General features: G+C 42.3%; 1 protein-coding gene across 2 annotated transcripts in view; it reads left to right on the top strand.

Annotated features, from left to right (window-relative positions):
• Positions 1 to 22,520, top strand: part of LOC128688314 (protein FAM13A) — a gene marked incomplete at its 3' end in the record, with an annotated part of 387,349 nt that overhangs the window by 46,119 nt on the left and 318,710 nt on the right. For both annotated transcript variants that reach the window (XM_070086656.1, XM_070086657.1), the window contains 4 exon segments: positions 5,059 to 5,166; positions 9,566 to 9,836; positions 19,525 to 19,698; positions 21,724 to 21,933. In XM_070086656.1, coding sequence (XP_069942757.1) covers positions 5,059 to 5,166; positions 9,566 to 9,836; positions 19,525 to 19,698; positions 21,724 to 21,933 — 763 coding nt within the window.

Genomic DNA, 22,520 nt, shown 5'->3' with positions numbered 1-22,520 from the left:
TAGGCAATGGGGTCGAAGAGGTATGGGGTAGGTTTAAAAATGTAGTGTTAGAGTGTTCAGCAGAAGTTTGTGGTTACAGGAAAGTGGGTGCGAGAGGGAAGAGGAGCGATTGGTGGAATGATGATGTGAAGAGAGTAGTAAGGGAGAAAAAGTTAGCATATGAGAAGTTTTTACAAAGTAGAAGTGATGCAAGGAGGGAAGAGTATATGGAGAAAAAGAGAGAGGTTAAGAGAGTGGTGAAGCAATGTAAAAAGAGAGCAAATGAGAGAGTGGGTGAGATGTTATCAACAAATTTTGTTGAAAATAAGAAAAAGTTTTGGAGTGAGATTAACAAGTTAAGAAAGCCTAGAGAACAAATGGATTTGTCAGTTAAAAATAGGAGAGGAGAGTTATTAAATGGAGAGTTAGAGGTATTGGGAAGATGGAGGGAATATTTTGAGGAATTGTTAAATGTTGATGAAGATAGGGAAGCTGTGATTTCGTGTATAGGGCAAGGAGGAACAACATCTTGTAGGAGTGAGGAAGAGCCAGTTGTGAGTGTGGGGGAAGTTCGTGAGGCAGTAGGTAAAATGAAAGGGGGTAAGGCAGCCGGGATTGATGGGATAAAGATAGAAATGTTAAAAGCAGGTAGGGATATAGTTTTGGAGTGGTTGGTGCAATTATTTAATAAATGTATGGAAGAGGGTAAGGTACCTAGGGATTGGCAGAGAGCATGCATAGTTCCTTTGTATAAAGGCAAAGGGGATAAAAGAGAGTGCAAAAATTATAGGGGGATAAGTCTGTTGAGTATACCTGGCAAAGTGTATGGTAGAGTTATTATTGAAAGAATTAAGAGTAAGACGGAGAATAGGATAGCAGATGAACAAGGAGGCTTTAGGAAAGGTAGGGGGTGTGTGGACCAGGTGTTTACAGTGAAACATATAAGTGAACAGTATTTAGATAAGGCTAAAGAGGTCTTTGTGGCATTTATGGATTTGGAAAAGGCGTATGACAGGGTGGATAGGGGGGCAATGTGGCAGATGTTGCAGGTGTATGGTGTAGGAGGTAGGTTACTGAAAGCAGCGAAGAGTTTTTACGAGGATAGTGAGGCTCAAGTTAGAGTATGTAGGAAAGAGGGAAATTATTTCCCAGTAAAAGTAGGCCTTAGACAAGGATGTGTGATGTCACCGTGGTTGTTTAATATATTTATAGATGGGGTTGTAAGAGAAGTAAATGCGAGGGTCTTGGCAAGAGGCGTGGAGTTAAAAGATAAAGAATCACACATAAAGTGGGAGTTGTCACAGTTGCTCTTTGCTGATGACACTGTGCTCTTGGGAGATTCTGAAGAGAAGTTGCAGAAATTGGTGGATGAATTTGGTAGGGTGTACAAAAGAAGAAAATTGAAAGTGAATACAGGAAAGAGTAAGGTTATGAGGATAACAAAAAGATTAGGTGATGAAAGATTGGATATCAGATTGGAGGGAGAGAGTATGGAGGAGGTGAATGTATTCAGATATTTGGGAGTGGACATGTCAGCGGATGGGTCTATGAAAGATGAGGTGAATCATAGAATTGATGAGGGGAAAAGGGTGAGTGGTGCACTTTGGAGTCTGTGGAGACAAAGAACTTTGTCCTTGGAGGCAAAGAGGGGAATGTATGAGAGTATAGTTTTACCAACGCTCTTATATGGGTGTGAAGCATGGGTGATGAATGTTGCAGCGAGGAGAAGGCTGGAGGCAGTGGAGATGTCATGTCTGAGAGCAATGTGTGGTGTGAATATAATGCAGAGAATTCGTAGTTTGGAAGTTAGGAGGAGGTGCGGGATTACCAAAACTGTTGTCCAGAGGGCTGAGGAAGGGTTGTTGAGGTGGTTCGGACATGTGGAGAGAATGGAGCGAAACAGAATAACTTCAAGAGTGTATCAGTCTGTAGTGGAAGGAAGGCGGGGTGGGGGTCGGCCTAGGAAAGGTTGGAGGGAGGGGGTAAAGGAGGTTTTGTGTGCGAGGGGCTTGGACTTCCAACAGGCATGCGTGAGCGTGTTTGATAGGAGTGAATGGAGACAAATGGTTTTTAATACTTGACGTGCTGTTGGAGTGTGAGCAAAGTAACATTTATGAAGGCGTTCAGGGAAACCGGCAGGCTGGACTTGAGTCCTGGAGATGGGAAGTACAGTGCCTGCACTCTGAAGGAGGGGTGTTAATGTTGCAGTTTAAAAACTGTAGTGTAAAGCACCCTTCTGGCAAGACAGTGATGGAGTGAATGATGGTGAAAGTTTTTCTTTTTCGGGCCACCCTGCCTTAGTGGGAATCGGCCAGTGTGATAATATAATAATATATATATATATATATATATATATATATATATATATATATATATATATATATATATATATATATATATATATATATAACACGTCGGCCGTTTCCCACCGAGGCAGGGTGATCCAAAAAGAAAGAAAAACTTTCATCATCAATCAACACTTTCACCATCATTCATACATAATCACTGTCTTTGCAGAGGGGCTCAAATACGACAGTTTAGATGTTTCCCCAAACAGCCAATGTCCCAAATCCCTCCTTTAAAGTGCAGGCTTTATACTTCCCACTTTCAGAACTCAAGTCCGGCTAACCGGTTTCCATGAATCCCTCCCACCTCACCTTCCCCAACCTATTCTGTGTACACGCACGCACGTTCGTACGCACACACACACATACACACACACACACACACACACACACACACACACACACACACACACACACACACACACACACACACACACACACACACACACACACACACGCACACACACACACACACACACACACACACACACACACACACACACACACACACACACACACACACACGTGTGCAGCACCAGTTTGGAGCCCATACCTAGCCAAGCACGTAAGGAAATTAGAGAAAGTGTAAAGGTTTGCAACAAGGCTAGTCAAGGAGCTAAGGGACATGTCCTACGAGGAGAGGTTAAGGGAAATCAACGTGACGACACTGGAGGGCAGGAGAGATAAGGGGGGATATAACAACATATAAAATACTGAGAGGAATTGACAAGGTGGACAGAGACAGGATGTTCTAGAGATGGGACACAGCAACAAGGGGTCACAATTGGAAGTTGAAGACTCAGATGACTCACAGGGATATTAGGAAGTGTTTCTTCAGAGTTGTCAGGAAGTGGAATAGTCTGGGAAGTGATGTAGTGGAGGCAGGATCCATATATAGCTTTAAAGAGAGGCATGATAAAGCTCATGGAGCAGGAAGAGTGACCTAGTAGCAACCAGTGAAGAGGCGGGGCCAGGAGCTGTGAATCGACCCCTGCAACTACAGCTAGATGGGTACACGTACGTGTTACAAAAAAAAAAAACATGTTGATGAAGACAACATTGCACAGGTGTTGAAACCTCTTGCGCCCTACCCAAAGTTATTAGGACAAGTGATGCAACTCACATAACATGTTAGCTGAGTTAAGTTTACAGCAGCAGTTAATGATACGTTTTTCCACTAACTTTTTTCCTTCTCTGATGTATTCCCTCTGTTTCTTTTGTTTTTTTCTTCCCCTTATTCTCCTATTTCCTACATCCATCCCATTTTTTTCCTTTCCCTGCCCATCTTCCCTTTCCTTTCCTTCCCCTCGGCATACTCCTGACAACCCCGGTTATGGTACAGTCTTCCAAGCAGGAGGAAAGCGGGTGGAGAGGGGAGGGGGGAGCTATTCGTTGGTAGTGCGAGGCTTCCAGTGCCTTTCCATGTTCGGATCCGAACTGCCCTCCTGGAGTGTGGCCTCGATGTGTTTGCAGTCACAGAGGTTCAGTTCTCTCCCTGTCCTCCTTAGATAGTGCCTGAGGTATGTCTAGAAGCAGTGGATGGGGGCCCCTATGTACCGAGCTTCGATGAAGACCTTGGTTACTTTACCGGAGCATGATTTGTTGAATGGTGTAGATAAAGATTTATATAATGTGTCAAAGTGGTGTTTGCTTTGCAGTGATCGCTGATTCACTGTGAACTCTGATTTTTATTGTGCTCTGTTTGCACTGGCCCGGTAACCTTACTTGGTTAGTCTATGCTGCATGACCCTTGTCGGTTTAGCGCTTTCTTTAATTATAATAATAATTTGGTTAGTGTGTCTCCTCGCCCAGCATAAGGATTCTTACGGTGTCTGGGTCATGTCGAGGTCCCTGGAAATGAAGAGATGGATGCTAAGGAAAAGACTGCTATTTTAAGTTTATTCAATAGTAGACTTATGTCACAGTGACTGCATGGGTCACACATAGATATGACCGTGGAAAGTGTCAGGATTGGTGAGCCTTGCAGGCTGAAAAGCTGTACAGGGCCCTCTCCTTCAATAGGAATCGTCATTTTGAGACGAACCTATAAATTAAGGATCGTGTACGTCGGTACGCCTTACCCACAGCTGCTCTGCTGTGCAGGTGCTCCTGCGCCCCTAAGTGCAATTTGTGATGTGCTGCTGATAGTATACCACATTCTAACATTCTTTTAACATTGACAATTTAATGTTTGTTTTAAATGATTCCGGTGTATTTTGCATTTTATTTTTATTATTAAGTTCACCGAGTGCTCTAATAAGTCAAAAGATTCTTCAAATCTAAAAAGTTGTCTCCTTGCCTCCCCTTCACCAATCATCTCTGTGCTCCCTTCACTTTACCTTCATACACAATGCAAACACGTTTACATTCCCTTCTTCCCCTCACATTATAAAAATGAATTCATAAGTGGCTTATGGTAATTATTTTTCCCCCATAAAAATATATTTTTTTATTTACACGTTTATATTAAGGTTTATGTAAGTTACGGAAAATAAAAAATAGTATATATAAGAGGGTTGATACAGAGCTAGGTTAGGAGTTCCTATGTTGCCCAGAATTCACAGCATTACAGTTGTGATAAATTCAGCTATATCTCTTCCCGTCCGGTTAATATTTTGCATGGAACGTAAGGAGGATGGGTGAAGGGAGGGGGGTTTGAGATAACATGCTTTTGAAAGTAAACATTGTAATGACGTGTATCTGTACTTCCCTGGTACTGGTGGTCCTCACACAGGTTCAGATTCTGCTGTGGCTACGGGTCTGCTGCGGCTCTTCCTCGACGAACTGCCTCACCCACTGCTCCCTCCAGAAGTGGCTCCTCTCCTTCTCCAGATGGCAACAGGTCAGATGCCTCTTTATTTTTTATTGTACACGCTTCTCTTATCAGGCTTTAATAATAACCATTAATTATTAGCATTACATTATTATTATTATTATTATTACTAGTAGTAGTAGTAGTAGTAGTAGTAGTAGTAGTAGTAGTAGTAGTAATAGTGGCGGTGGTAATGTAGATCATGCCTAGTCTCATTTTCAAACTAAATCCTAAATCCTAAATGATGCTTTAGTTAGTTTATTAGGTTTGAAGCCTCTCGATTGCATGATGGTTGTTTAGGTTATTGATGTCTTTCTTGTATGTGACGTCATATTATTGACCAGCATCTTTTCAGCCATATTGGACGTCAAGCCGCATTGACAACCACCTACCCTAACGTCACTCGCTTATAAATGAATGTTTCTCATCCAATTGTGCCTCTACGATAGTTACTGCTTGTTGTGCTCATGTTTGGGGTGATCGGTTAGATGATAATACCAATCAAGGGTTCTACAGGTTCTTCGAGAATTTTGAAAAACGAAACATTGAATTTTTGTGAGTCAGAACGGCTGAATGGTATACCACCAATCGAAAATCTGTTTATTTCTTAAAATAAGGATTAAGATAAGCTCTCAGCTTAGATTTATTGGGCTTAAAATGAATCGACTAAACGAGGGTCATTTAGAGATTTTAGACTACACGTCACCTATAGACCAGTCAAGAATACATTAATCCCTAAAACTTCGATTACAATAAATTAAATAATTACAGTATGTACTAAGAGATATACAAATTTCTGTGCATATATATAACCCTCAGCCCTTGATAAAAACTGGTGATGAAAATTGATAAAAACCTGTTTTAAATCAGTAACTCATGTTGCTAGAAACTATAATAATAATAATTATAATAATAATAATAATAATAATATTATTATTATTATTATTATTATTATTATTATTATTATTATTATGCATAGTAAAAGAAGGTAAAAATGACTTCATGCTACTGAAAGGTAACGGCCTAAATGTATCATTATATGGCTATTTAGGTAGGTAAGTTGAACAGGACATGGAAATGACTGAGGTACTTGATAATGATATGAGCGCTGCACTGGTATGCATCAAGATTTTTGTAGTATGTAGGGTGAGATATTGTTTAATACATAACAATATAAATCATGAGTTGTGAAGTGATAGGGCAGCTGACAACAAGTACACATATTGTGAAATGGGAAACAGGCCATCTCACTGCAAGTATACATCCTGTCCTCCTAACTTAAGTTTGTGCAGGTATATATTGCTATATATTGCAATAATAACCCTTCAGATGACAAAGTTCAGCTGGGAGTGCAAAAGGGGGGTGAACGAGCGAGTGTATCACATATATTTCTCAATACAAGTGCGTGCAGTTTGACATCCATTATGACTGACATTGTAAAATATCACGTTATTGAAAAACGTTCAGGATAGAAAATGCGCACCAGTGAGAATTGCAGTGTTTAAAGATGACTAAATAGGAAATATAGTGAACTTGGTTTATATACAGAAAGGGGCCTACTCCTCGGCATATTTGTTTGCTTCAAGGACTGATATGGCGCCCCTTGGTGCCAGAAACCTTCCCTCATTTGACTGTCAAACTTTCGCTGTGGTTGGTTGGTTGGTTAATAGGAGTCAGTAAAGAATAAAAAAGTCACAGTACCGTAACTGGAACAATGCACATATAACCCGCACAAAGAAGACTGAAACTTATGACGACTTTTCGCTTCGACTTGGAAAATTAATAAGTCTTGTGACTTGTTAATGGTCCAAGTCAGACCGAAATGTCGTTGTTTCAGTCTTTTATGTGCGGGCTATTTGTGTAAAGGGACAGTAAGGCGGCAAGATAACTTTTGCACCACTTGACAAGAACACTTTAATTCCCTAAATACGGATTAAAGTAAACTATCAGCATACATTCACTGAAAGAATGAGACTGTTTCCAGACAGTGGTTGAGACTAGACTGTAGCTGCTAGTTAGTCATCCTGCCCGTGGTGCCGAGAAAGCCACTCTCCGTACATACACCTCTGTGTATGATACTTTGTTTACCAAGTGTTTAAACGGAATATGTTAAATCTGTTTCAGTCAGGTCTCCTGTAAACCCCCCAAAATTTTATAGCGTATGGAGAGGCCTTCGTAATGTTTGCTATTCAATTTACGATGGACTTTTCAGATGCATTTTCGTAAAATTGCCTTGTATAGAGAAGCTTTATAAGAAGCCTAATAGCTGACTGCAGTAGTGTATATTAAAATTATTTATAATAATAATGACAAATTGATAATTACTAATATTATTTTTCTTGTTATCGTAAGTTATTTTCAATGCTTTTGTAGTTTTACTTCTGCCTTGTCTCCGGGCAGGTAGGTAAGTGCGTAGGTGGGTAGGTTCGAAGGTACATGGAAGCATGTTCGAAGGTGCATGGAGGTAGGTTCGAAGGTACATGGAAGCATGTTCGAAGGTGCATGGAGGTAGGTTCTGTATGTAGGTGGGTAGGTAGTTAAGGACTGTACGTAGGTAGATACGCAGTTAAGTATGTGAACGGGTATAAGCTAATGAACGTGGGGGTATAGGTACATCTGTTAGACTAAAGTAGTTTATGGTCATACATGCATAATATATGTTTTAAAAGAAGATATATTGCTGCCATGGGGGGGAGATGGATAGCCTGGGAATTAGGGGTATACTCATTTGGGAATAATTCCGTGAATTAATGATGCAACAAGAACTTAATTATGATGAATACACATGTAATTGTATGTGATTGATTAGGGCAGGAAGCAGCTTAACCTAATTTAAATAATTATAATGAATGGTAAAAATTCAATGAGTGTTTAAATAAGAACAATGAATTTTTATATGTTCGGCTTATCTAAATTTTGATGAATATAAATGTAAACGACCATTATGTTAATAACTGAGATCTTTACTACATATAAGCAAATACACCCACTGGCCACTTAATTAGGCACACCCTTCTAGTAAAGAGTAAGGCTGCCCTTTGCCTCCAGAACAGCTTGGATTTTTTTGTGGGACGGATTCAACAAGGTGAAGGAAACATTCCTGAAAGATTCTGCTTCATGTAAACGTGATAGCATCACACAATTGCTGCAGATTATCTACTGCACATTTATGCTGCGAATCTCCCTGTTCCACCACATCCCAAAGGTGCTCTGTTGAATTGAGATCTGGTGACTGTGGAGGCTATTCAAGTACACTGAACACATTGTCATGTTCATGGACCCAGCTTGAGATGACATGTACTTTATGACATGGCTAGTTGTTCTTCTGGAAATTGTCATTGGAAGATGGATAGACTGTGGCCGTAAAGGGATGTGCAACAAAACCCATGTAGGCTGTGACATTAAACAATGCTCATTTGGTATTATGATGCCTAATGTGTGCCAATAAATTCTCCACACCATTACGCCATCAGCCTGAAATATTGACACAGGGGAGGATTTATCCACGGATTCATTTTTTTTTGCCAAATTCTGACCATAACATCTGCATGTCACAGCAGAAATCGCGATTCGTAAAATCAGGCGACGTTTTTCCAATCTTCAGCTATCCAGTTTTGGTGAGCCTGTGCCCACTGTAGCCTCAGTTTCCTGTTCTTAACTGACAGGAGTAGAACCCGGTGTGGTCTTCTGCAGTTGCAGCCAATTTACTTCAGGGTTTGACGTGTCTGTTCATAATGCTCTTCTGTATACCTCTGGTGTAACATGTGGTTATTTGAGTTATTGCCACCTTGAACCTGTCTGGCCATTATCTGAACTCTCTCACAGAACAGCTTTTTACTGTAAACTCTAGACACTGTTGCACGTGAAAATCCCCGAAGATCAGTTTCTGAGCTACTTACACCATCCCGTCTGGCACCAGCAATCATTCCACGAACAGTGACTTAGATTACATTTCTTCCGTATTCTGATGTTTGATCTGAGCAATAACTGAATCTCATGACCGTGTCTGCATGCTTTTAGGCACTGAGGTGCTGTCACTTGATTGGCTGATTAGATATTTGCATTAACAAGGTGTTCAGGTGTACCTGTTGAAGGTGCCACTGAATATGTGTGTGTGCGCACGCGCGTATGTGTGTGTGTACTTACCTAATTGTGGTTGCAGGGGTCGACTCACAGCTCCTGTGCGTGTGTGTATGTGTGTTGTCTTGCCGAATAAGCCAAACCTGAGAGTTAAGCAAATTTTTTATACCATAAAGTTGCGAAAATCAATTATATATATATATATATATATATATATATATATATATATATATATATATATATATATATATATATATATATATATATATATATATATATATATACTTAGTGGTTGATATCTTTACAATATCGCATTTTTTTCATTGTTTCTATTTCCATCTCATGACAGATTCGGGAGTGGGTGAGAGAAGAGAGAGCGAGGGTTTGTGTGGCGGCAGCGGAGGAGGAGAGGGAGGAGCAAATGAGAGTGAGCTGGAAGGAGGAGGAGGGGAGGTAGGAGGAGTGGGAGGGGGAGGAGAAGAAGGACCTCCAGGGCTGTGTGTAGCAGTGGTGCCCCGCCTCCGACGCCTCCTGCACCGCCGTGTACCCGTACACAACCTCTGCCTCCTACGTTACCTCGCTGCCTTCATCCACCAGCTGCGAACTGGCAACCACAACACGTGAGTACACTGGTGCTGGTGGTTGTTGTTGTTGTGGGCAACCACAACACGTAAATATACTACTGCGGGTTGTTGTGGGCAATCACAACACGTGAGTACACTAGTGCTGGTTGTTGTGGGCAACCACAACACGTGAGTACAGTAGTGCTGGTTGCTGTGGGCAACCGCAATACGACAGTACACTGATTGTTGTGACCAATCAGAACACGTGGGTACAATTATTGTTGATGCTGTGGGCAGTGAGAACACATTGGTACAATAACAGTTTTTGTTGGCAACCAAAGGGTGGGCAAAATAGTGGTTGTTGTGGCCAACCACAATACGTGGGTGAAATGGTGGTGGCTCTTGTGGGCAACCACAACGCGTTAGTTCATTCGTGGTTGTTGGCAAGTGCATCACGTGAATACACATTTAGTTGTGTGGGTTACTACACACCAGTCATGGGGTTACATGGGGTGTATCGCACAACAGGTGAGTGGGGTGGCGCTTGTATGGGTGGGTCTTACGGATTGCTCAATCATAAGTACACTTATCATTCCACTTGATCTATGGTCGGTGTTGTCGTCGTCGCCTGATAAGTGTTCTCTGGCAGAACTACGTTTAAAATGTCTTCTTTAGTGTAGTTCATTGTTTTGTGTGTCGCTGCTTGCCTGTGTTGTGGAACCGTGAGTTCTGTGAGTATTATTGGAAGCGCTGTTGGTTTTCTCTCTCTCTCTCTCTCTCTCTCTCTCTCTCTCTCTCTCTCTCTCTCTCTCTCTCTCTCTCTCTCTCTCTCTCTCTCTCTCTCTCTCTCTCTCTCTCTTTCTCTCTCTCTCTCTCATTCATTCATGCCTTTCTCCTCATTTTTCATTTACCTCTAGCTTATACATTTTCTTTTTTCATACTCTCTTCTTAATTTTTTCTTACCTCGATCACTTCGTCTTTCCTGGCGTTGTTTCTCATGACCTCATTCACTTAATCTTTTATAATGGTCTTATGAATGTGATTATTTTGCAGTATTTACACGATGGTAAGCTGTGATGTTGTTACCTTTGGATTTTGGTGCAGATTTGTAAAAAAAAAATGTTTAGGTATTGGGGACTAGATTTAAGCCACAGTGAGCAGCATACATTGTGACTGTTTAAAAACGTACCATGATTATGCGCGATGGAAATTTTAGCACTCTAAGTCACTGTGAATATATATATAATACTCGGTCCCTCAGCTTTAACATGTGTTCAGGCCCTCAGCCTTGATAAAACTAAAGCAGATGCATCAAAATGGTAACTTATATACTGGAGCAAAAAAGCGGCGCAGCAGTTGAAGACATTATTACAGGTGGACAGGCCCCACCAGTGAAATATTGTCTTATTCATCAACTAGACGGAGCTGTGTAGTTATACCATTAGTGTAATGATAATTCTCCTCGTCCACTTTTTCATTGTCAAGAGTGTGGTCATAGGGTGGGGCGGAGACAGCCTTCTATAGTACAGATACTAATCTTGGTTTCATCTGTCTACTAAACACAAGTAAGGATGAAAGGTATTTCTTGACGTATTTCTTCGATGTAGATTGCATGATCCTCAATATATTTTGCATGAGCTTCGATATAGACTGTATCATGCACAAATAACCTGCACATAGGAGAGAGAAACTTGCTTTACAACAACGTTTAGGTCCGACTTAGACCATTTACAAAGTCATAGTGTGACTTTGTAAATGGTTCAAGTCAGACCGAAACGTCGTGGTAAGCTTCTCTCTCCTATATGCGGGTTATTTGTGTATTGTTCCTTTTTGTTCTTCCTAGACTGTATAATATTCAAAATGGACAGTATATAGACTATGATCGTATTTTGTCGGTTTTTTCACGTATGCATAGTACATCCATGTACTTCCATATATTTCTGTGCACTCCCATATTCACCTGTGCGCTCCCCTATACTCATGCACTGCCATATACTACCTTGTACCTCTACTTTCATCTCTAGAACAACCCCTGCCCTCACAAAGGCACTTTTTTTCACTGTAGCAAATAGGGCATGTGTTGTGGGCCTTGTGAACGTCTTTCCAAGAAGTCAAGAGGCTTCTCTCAATGCTGCGGTATTGAGGTTCTCTCCTCCAGGCTGCTCCTCGTTCTCCTCTTCACCTTGTTTCTTCCTTCTAAGTTGCTCTCCCTTTCCTTCATTGATCCTCCTCAAGACCACCTACTAATTATCATCTCCTCTTCCTCCTCCTCCTGTACCTGTTAACCTCTCATGAGAGATTACTTTCCGAGAGGTCTTACAGAACGAAGAGATAAGAGTGAAGGTCTTCCATTAGGGTGGCTTTGCGTTTCTACGTTGTCACTGGCACTCACGCGCTCACTCAGACACTCGCGCCACACTGACGCTGGTTCACCTTACCGTGGTGGCAGAATTTGAGCGGTGTTACCTGATTAAAATTCCAGAATTCCCTGCCCCCTCTTGTTTCAGCTTAATAATCAAGAAAGTTTACCATTTCGTTAAAACGTGTTGTAGCTTATCTGTGATCTTCATTGATTTATGGATTTGGTTTAGACCGCAGTTACTGCTGACCACCGCCGCTAACGCATGCATAGCGTGACTCAAAGCCTTTGATTTGGAACAGCTTTCGTTATGGCTTGGACCGCGATACATTGTGACCTGGGTTCGAATCCTGCTGGCTGTGATATTTTTTGCGGTATTGTTGCACATTTATCTTTCTCATCTACTTGTCGGTATTGTATAATATTATTATAATAAATGGACTTTCGTTGAACCCTCCCTGACGCTTCCGTTGTCACTTTCATCGCCGTTGTCACTATCACTGCCGCTGACGCCTCCGTTGTCATTGTCATCGCCGCTGACACCTCCGTTGTCGGTATCACCACCGCTGACGCCTCGGTTGTGTGACTTACAGCCCTTGGCTTGGGTCTATTTCCGGATATGTTATGGACTACGACTATTTTTTTGTAGTTTTCTTATATTTTTGTTAAATAGTTCTCCCCTGGGTGTTCATATGCAGAGACGAATTTACGTTTTATTCAAGAGCGCTGAGTGATCTTCAGAGGTCAAGTGCTCTTCAGATCTCACAACTATGTCCTTCAAACACTGACGCTTTCACTCACGCACGCGACCATCTTCCAAACATACACACACACGTGCGCTCACACTCTTCATTCACACATACTTCACACACTCGCTTATCTTCCAAGTGCACACACGCATTTTTTCCCTTACCTACGCACTCATTTTCCAAGCATTCACACTCGGTGCACCTCTTTCCACTTAGTCTGGCGTCCTCGCTGGAGTAATCATCTTAGGTTTCTGAAACCTCATTTTAAAGGTAAAATTGTAGATACGAAGCTCTTCTAAACTTGGGTTGACGGGTTGTGTCTTAAGATAAGCTGTGTAGTAACTGACGCAGCTTATCTTATGGCCTCGTACATTATAAGTCTTATGTGGTGGTTATCCAGTAGGTGTCGAGACATAAAGTGATCTCTTGTTTATAACATTGGTGATAAGGATGTGCCAGGCTGTTGGTGGTGGTGGGGAGAGAGAAAGAGGAGAAAACGCTAGAGGGAGAGAGAGAGGGAGGAAGAAAGGGGGAAGGTGATAAGTGTGGGAATGGGGTGGAGAAATAGGTTGGTAATAAATACTATGAAGGTGATGCTGCGCGCGTATACTGAAACGTGACATGCGAACTCCGTAGAGTTTAACTGACGCTATCTCTGGTGAACTCCGTTTTCTTTGTCTGGAAATGTTTACCTTCTCTGCGATAGTTAAGTCCACTGATGTTACCTGAAGGTTACCACAACACGATTTCTGGGGTCACCGCCCCCGCGACCCCGTCCCGAACATGTTACTACAGAATATCGTTTATTCTTTACACTATAATTCACTGAATCGCTTTGAATCTATAAAGACTTTAAGCACAAAACTGAATCACTAAAGTGATATAATAGAATAAGTACAGTTTTATTTCTTGGTTTTATATATCCATGTGCGTGAGGGCATTTGCGTGCGTAAGCTTGTACACGCGTGTTACGACTTTGATGTAACTCAGTACTCCATAATAACGTGCGTGCGCTCTCACGTAATTATACTCGCCTATTTGTTATGCAGGTGTCGGGTTTCGGCTCCTGGCCCTGACTTCCGCAGATAAACTTGTGTTAAATGAGGATAAAGGCTGCTAGACCAAGAGTTACTATGATAATAGTGGCCTTTTTAGCGAGGTGAATACGTAGAGAAGAATTCAGAAATTTATTTATTTGTTTATTTATTCCAGTTCCTCCTTCCTTGAATAATAGGTGTCATTAACCCTGGGCCTGTGGTGGTGTTTACACTGCTGTTTGTTCTTGATGCCAGGGACTTGTTCTTAGAGCATGCAAACAGTAACTTATTTAAACAGTGTCATTTGCAAACAATAGCCTCTTGCGAATTGTGTAAATTTATAGTCGATTTTCATGATGGCCAACGATATAAATAAGTTAATTTGTGAAATCAGCGTTGGGTTGGCCGATGCATTATTAGTGCTGTGTTAACATTGCATTGTGTACATCACCAATGTTATCATTATTGTATTGTGTACACCAATGTTATCGTCATTGTATTGTTTACACCAGGTTATCATTATTGTTTTGTGTACACCAGTTATCGTCATTGTATTGTGTACGCCAGTGTTATCATTATTGTATTGTATACACCAGTGTTATCATCACTGAATTGTGTACACCAGTGTTATCATTAAATTGTGTACATCATCAGTGTTTTCATCATTGTATTGTACGTATCACCAGTGTTGCTATCATTGTATTGTGTGCATCGGTGTTAACATTGTATAGAGTACATCACCAGAGTTATCATTGTATTGCGTGCATCTCCAGTGTTATCATTGTACTACGTACGTCATCACTGGGAAACGCTAAACTAGTAAGGGTCACACATCCCTGAGAAACAGGTGGTGCTCAGATTCGATCCTAGGAAGGGAAAGGTAGTTTAATTAGGAGTCGTGCAACATCCAAGCACTAACTGTAGAACAGATCATCCAAATACCGACTGTAGGGTAGATCATCCAAACACTGACTGTAGGGCAGATCATCCAAACACTGACTGTAGGGCAGATCATCCAAACACTGACTGTAGGGCAGATCATCCAAACACTGGCTGTAGGGTAGATCATCCAAACACTGGCTGTAGGGCAGATCATCCAAACACTGGCTGTAGGGTAGATCATCCAAACACTGACTGTAGGGCAGATCATCCAAATACTGACTGTAGGATAGATAATCCAAACTCTGACTGTAGGGCAGATCATCCAAATACCGACTGTAGGGTAGATCATCCAAACACTGACTGTAGGGCAGATCATCCAAACACTGGCTGTAGGGTAGATCATCCAAACACTGGCTATAGGGCAGATCATCGGAACACTGACTTTAGGGCAGATCATCCAAACACTGACTGTAGGGCAGATCATCCAAACACTGACTGTATGGCAGATCATCCAAACACTCGCTGTAGGTTAGATCATCCAGACACTTGCTGTAGGGTAGATCATCCACACACTGATTGCAGGGCAGATCATCCAAACACTGACTGTAGGGTAGATCATCCAAACACTGACTGTAGGGTAGATCATCCAAACCAAACACTGGCTGTAGGTAGATCATCCAAACCAAGCACTGTAGGACAGATCCAAACACTGACTATAGGGCAGATCATCCAAACCCTGACTGTAGGGCAGATCATCCAAGCACTGACTGAAGGACAGATCATCCAAACTGACTATAGGGCAGCTCATCCAAGCACTGACTGTAGGGCAGATCATCCAAGCACTGACTGTAGGGCAGATCATCCAGACACTGACTATAGAGCATATCCAAACACTGACTGTAAAGCACATCATCCAAACACTGACTGTAAAGCACATCATCCAAACACTGACTGTAGAGAAGATCATCCAAACACAGACTAGAGCAGATCGTCCAAACACTGACTGTAGAGCACATCATCCAAACACTGACTGTAGAGCAGATCATCCAAACACTGACTGTAGGGTAGATCATCCAAACCCTGACTGTAGGGTAGATCATCCACACACTGATTGCAGGGCAGATCATCCAAACACTGACTGTAGGGTAGATCATCCAAACACTGACTGTAGGGTAGATCATCCAAACCAAACACTGGCTGTAGGGTAGATCATCCAAACCAAGCACTGTAGGACAGATCCAAACACTGACTATAGGGCAGATCATCCAAACCCTGACTGTAGGGCAGATCATCCAAGCACTGACTGTATGGCAGATCATCCAAGCACTGACTGAAGGACAGATCATCCAAACTGACTATAGGGCAGCTCATCCAAGCACTGACTGTAGGGCAGATCATCCAAGCACTGACTGTAGGGCAGATCATCCAGACACTGACTGTAGGGCAGATCATCCAAGCACTGACTGTAGGGCAGATCATCCAAGCACTGACTGTAGGGCAGATCATCCAAGCACTGACTGTAGAGCAGATCATCCAAACACTGATTGTAGGACAGATCATCCAAGCACTGACTGTAGGGCAGATCATCCAAACACTGACTGTAAAGCACATCATCCAAACACTGACTGTAGAGAAGATCATCCAAACACAGACTAGAGCAGATCATCCAAACACTGACTGTAAAGCACATCATCCAAACACTGACTGTAGAGCAGATCATCCAAACACTGACTGTAAAGCACATCATCCAAACACTGACTGTAGAGCAGATCATCCAAACACTGACTGTAGAGAAGATCATCCAAACACAGACTAGAGCAGATCATCCAAACACTGACTGTAGAGCACATCATCCAAACACTGACTGTAGAGCAGATCATCCAAACACTGACTGTAGAGCAGATCATCCAAACACTGACTGTAGAGAAGATCATCCAAACACAGACTAGAGCAGATCATCCAAACACTGACTGTAGAGCACATCATCCAAACACTGACTGTAGAGCAGATCATCCAAACACTGACTGTAGAGCAGATCATCCAAACACCGACTGTAGAGCAGATCATCCAAACACTGACTGTAGGGCAGACCATCCAAACACTGACAGTAGAGCACATCATCCAAACACTGTAGAGCAGATCATCCAAACACTGGCTGTGGGGCAGATCATCCAAACACTGACTGTAGAGCAGATCATCCGAACACTGCCTGTAGAGCAGATCATCCAAACACCGACTGTAGGGCAGATCATCCAAACACTGACTGTAGGGCAGATCATCCAAAAACTGACTGTAGGGCAGATCATCCAAACACTGACTGTAGAGCAGATCATGCAAACACTGGCTGTAGGGAAGATCATCCAAACACTGGTTGTAGGGCAGATCATCCAAACGCTGACTGTAGAGTAGATCATCCAAACACTGGCTGTAGGGAAGATCATCCAAACACTGGCTGTAGGGCAGATCATCCAAACACTGACTGTAGGGCAGATCATCCAAACACTGACTGTAGGGTAGATCATCCAAACACTGACTGTAGGGCAGATCATCCAAACACTGACTGTAGGGCAGATCATCCAAACACTGACTGTAGGGCAGATCATCCAAACACTGCCTGTAGGGCAGATCATCCAAACACTGACTGTAGGGTAGATCATCCAAACACTGACTGTAGAACAGATCATCCGAACACTGCCTGTAGAGCAGATCATCCAAACACCGACTGTAGGGCAGATCATCCAAACACTGACTGTAGGGCAGATCATCCAAACACTGACTGTAGGGCAGATCATCCAAACACTGACTGTAGAGCAGATCATGCAAACACTGGCTGTATGGAAGATCATCCAAACACTGGCTGTAGGGCAGATCATCCAAACGCTGACTGTAGAGTAGATCATCCAAACACTGGCTGTAGGGAAGATCATCCAAACACTGGCTGTAGGGCAGATCATCCAAACACTGACTGTAGGGTAGATCATCCAAACACTGACTGTAGGACAGATCATCCAAACACTGGCTGTAGGGCAGATCATCCAAACACTGGCTGTAGGGCAGATCATCCAAACACTGACTGTAGGGCAGATCATCCAAACACTGGCTGTAGGGCAGATCATCCAAACACTGACTGTAGGGCAGATCATCCAAACACTGACTGTAGGGCAGATCATCCAAAGACTGACTGTAGGGCAGATCATCCAAACACTGACTGTGGGGCAGATCATCCAAACACTGGCTGTAGAGCAGATCATCCAAACACTGACTGTAGGGCAGATCATCCAAACACTGACTGTGGGGCAGATCATCCAAACACTGCCTGTAGGGCAGATCATCCAAACACTGACTGTAGGGCAGATCATCCAAACACTGTAGGGCAGATCATCCAACCACTGACTGTAGGGCAGATCATCCAAACACTGACTGTAGGGCAGATCATCCAAACACTGACTGTAGGGCAGATCATCCAAACACTGACTGTAGGGCAGATCATCCAAACACTTACTGTAGGGCAGATCATCCAAACACTGCCTGTAGGGCAGATCATCCAAACACTGCCTGTAGGGCAGATAACGAGCAGCAACGTGTTGTGTCATGTTCGTCAACACGTCACCAAGATGTTGTCATCATATTCCTGATGGTCTACAACAGCGACAAGTTGATGAATAAAGCTCTTTTGAAACACTCGGTTATCTTTATTGGCGAAAGGTTTCGCCTGCACAGTAGGCTTCTTCAGTCGAATACGGGTGAATACTTCTACTGCTCCCAGCGTTGTATCCATCTGTAATCGACTGAAGAAGCCTGTTGTTCAGGCGGAACTTTACGACAATGAAGTTGCCCAAATGTTGCACTTTGTGTCTTATTTATCAAGATGTTATGCTGAAGATTACAACTACAAACTTTACCCACAGTGATGACCACCAAATATGCTTTGTCTTCAACGAGATGCCTTCATGTTGCTGAAGTGCTCTTGAGTAGAGGAATTTTGCGCTACCCTTTTCCTCCTCGGATCATTTTCACAGACACTGTTGGATCCTAACGAGTCTAGTGTTTTTCAGCACTAATGATAATTAGTGAAACTTGAAATGACGAAACCTCAGCGCAGGAAGCTGATTATAATGGTTGGCACTGAGAGCACTTGAGTGTGGTTATGGTCTCTCAGGGTGTTGGCATTTTGTACCAGATGATCATATATCTGTTAACCCTCAGACCACCTTAACCTCTAGCTCATTATGCTTTATAGTTTGTGAATGTATGTGTGTGTGTGTGTGTTTGTGTATTGTGTATTTATTTATTTCAGAGTTTAGGGATTTTTAGGGATAAAAAGGAGTAAGATTGAGTGACTTCCTTCAGGAACAAGGCATCGCCTTCACTGGCATATTGATTTCAGCAGCTTGTCTTTTTTCGGCGAACCTACTACTTACTTTAATAAGCGTTTGGTTTCCAGCGAATTAGGCCACTGAGGTGTATTATATGCATTTACCCTACTGTCATCACCACATTCCTCTCAATGTATTTATTTTACTTTCAGCTTTTAGTGGTTATATTACGTAAAATTAGGCTGTTATCGGGAAATTGTCGTAATATGTTCTATAATATTCTAAGAATGCTTTTCTTCTTTGTATTATTGTTCATACTTTTGTTACTTATTTTCTGGGAGTGTATGACAGAAACAGAAAAGCTAGTGATCACATAAATGCTTCTTGTTCTGACCCTGACAGCTGTCCAGTGGCCGTGGTATCGCTGAGTCGAGTGCTGGCACGGGTTGTGATTGCTCCAGACGACAAGGAGACGCAGGGGCAGGCAGCCAACAGGTTGGGAGAACTGCTTATCCTCTGCTACACCGACATCTTCCAGAGCAATGAAGAAATTGCTGATGATACAGATGATCTGAGGTGAGACTTTTCTGTAGTGACATTACTTCTGCTGTGATTTACCACCTTTGATTTTTAACGAATTATCGATTGTTTATAGAAAAAGCGTTCAGTAAACGCAGTTCAACACTCCCCGGTGAGGAAGGTAACGATCCTTTAGTGAAAGGAATTCATCCGACTTTCCCTACCCTTACAAGCAACCTCGTTGCCTTTCATTCCTCCATGCGTTGTATGACCACTATGAGTTAAACGCTTTCCTTTCTGATAATAGTCATTGTGGCGTAAGCAACAGTTACTAGATACAAATATAGATTATCATAACATATTAACAAAATACAGGGTGCTTCAAAAAGATGGACCCAATTTCAAAGTATATTTCAGGATCGTGTTCTGTAATCTTGTGCACATAGAAATTGTTTGTGCGTAACCTTATTTTTTTTGTACGTTAAATAAAATATTTTTTCCCATAATGTAAAAAATGACCAAAATGTCAGTGGAAATGACAAATGTAATAATGTAAATGGAAATGACTATATCGATAATTTCCAATTTAATGTACACAGAGGTGACCATAATACAAATGGGAATGAATACTGTTTAAGTGTAAATGACCACTTTGTAAGTGGAAATGACCATTTTATAAGTGGAAATGACCAATTTCTAAATGTAAATAACCACTTTCGAAGTGTAAATGACCACTTTATGAGTGGAAATAACCACTGTGTAAGTTGAAGTGACTAATGTAAGCAGAAAAGTGTCAATATAAATATAATTGCCAGAATGCAAGCGGAAATGACCAGAGTGTAAGTGAGAATATTATGAAGTGCTAAACCCGTAGGGTTCATACAGCACTGAGAATTGGAGGTAATGGAGATTAATAATAATAATATTATTATTATTACATGAAGCGCTAAACTCGTGTGGGTCATTGAGTTCAGTAAGTGGTGTAGGCTTGATCTGTCCGCCAAGTTAGAAAAGGTGAGAGAGAGAGAGAGAGAAATAGTGACCGACCGCCTGTGGTCTGCAGTGTTGGGACCTAGCATTTCCCTCGGCTCAAACGATCTTCACCAGTACCATCAAGGCTTCCAGAACAAAATGTGATAGTGGTTTTGCGTAATTTTTTTTTTTTTGTGATACTGGAATGGTTGTTCACCTTTTTGGGAGTCGTTCGTGGGTTTAGTGATCGAGGCGTTTTAGGTGTCGTTGTTGAACAAGACACATGCGCAACACTAGGGTGTATTGCCGAAATGCGCAGGCGAAGCGTTCGGTCTAGCTGGCTAGGCAGGCAAAACATTTCGGCGATAAAAATACCCAAGTGTTGTACATGTGCCTTATTCACCAAAGTTCTTTCTTTAAAAGGAAGAGGGACACGCACTGAATATACACCGAGAAGTGTATGTCTCTCAGGATATATATCCTAAGAAATTACTTTAACCTCTTTTAGAGATTAAATTATTCTTGTCTGGTGGTAAAGAGATTACATACAGCCTAAATGCTTTCGTGCAGTCGATAGGCTTTGAGTCCAAATAACCAACTAACCAAGCAAGGAGGAGGGGTATCCACTCTTGTTTTTAGAGTTCGCATACCAGCAGTGGCCACACCTGGCTTGGTCGTGGGGTGGGGGAGGCAGTGGTACCTGCACAACAACTGAATCTATTTTGAGTGTCGCTTCACACAAAGCAACCCGCCATGTTGGTAGGATTAAGTATGCACATGAGTAATGCTTCACGGTGAGCAAACAGTTGTATTTAGCTGCGCTTCCTCTCCTCCAGATGGAGAGGCAGACAGAACCTTTCAATTTTTCACATTACATATACGGGGAGACGCTGAATCCTATGTTGTACATCACCTTGAGAATGGGTGGCAATTAAGTGTGATCAAAGGAAGGGAAGAATAACTTCAAGTCTTTGGATCAAGAACTTTTCACCAATATCGAGGCACCACCTCCCCTCCCTCCCTTGATGGTATAACAAGCATCTTGATGAAACGTTCCTCGGAGGTACTAACTACCTTCACTTAATTTATCCTTGGTGGTTCCTTCTACAGCGACAGCGGTAGTAGTCCTGGCAGCGTCGGGGACTCCAGGGAGGACGGCCTCGACGACGAGGACGAGGACGAGGCCGACACCACCACCACCGACACGGACGACTTCCGTTCACCTCCGGTGTCGCCTCTGAAAGTGGACAGCCCGCTGGGGCCTACGACACTGAGGGGTTCACCAAGCCTGCCCCTGCACCCACCTACACTGCCTGCAAGGTACGTCAATCCCTCACTCCTTTCCTGCACGAGCGGAAATAAAGATACTAGTTTTTTATACAACGTTTCGCCCAAGGCTGGACTTTATCAGGTATATTGGTGTGAGCAAAATACATGGCCTTATAAGGGAAACGGGCACATGGAAGTCAATTTCGGAGAAAGATAGGTCACATACGAGGTCATGAAATTGGGAAATCAAGTATACGTCAGGTTAGGTAATGACATGTAGGGAGTATGAGTAAAATGACAAGTTTATTATGTTTGTTATACGACTCATGAACAGTGTGGTAATAGTTCCAGCTAACATACATTCCACTATTGTGCTCAATGGTATTGGTGAGATTGCGATGGACTACGCTTGCTTTGTTGGTTTATCCCTCCTGCAGACAAATTTATGTTCCTGAGGATGTGTCTGGAGGACTCTGCCGTCCAAATAATTCTGGGTTGAGGACTTTTGGTGATCTCTGATAGTTTTGGTAGTAAGGACTGTTATATCCATGTTGGCTTTTCGGAGAATCGAGGCGATGGTGATGGTAATCTACCTAGTGGGGAGGACACCAGCCGTCTATAGATATTGGTACATTGTG

The sequence above is a fragment of the Cherax quadricarinatus genome, chromosome 19, assembly GCF_038502225.1.
Source record: "Cherax quadricarinatus isolate ZL_2023a chromosome 19, ASM3850222v1, whole genome shotgun sequence".
In the NCBI taxonomy this organism is placed as follows: domain Eukaryota; kingdom Metazoa; phylum Arthropoda; class Malacostraca; order Decapoda; family Parastacidae; genus Cherax; species Cherax quadricarinatus.
This window is presented reverse-complemented; position numbering and strand designations above follow the sequence as displayed.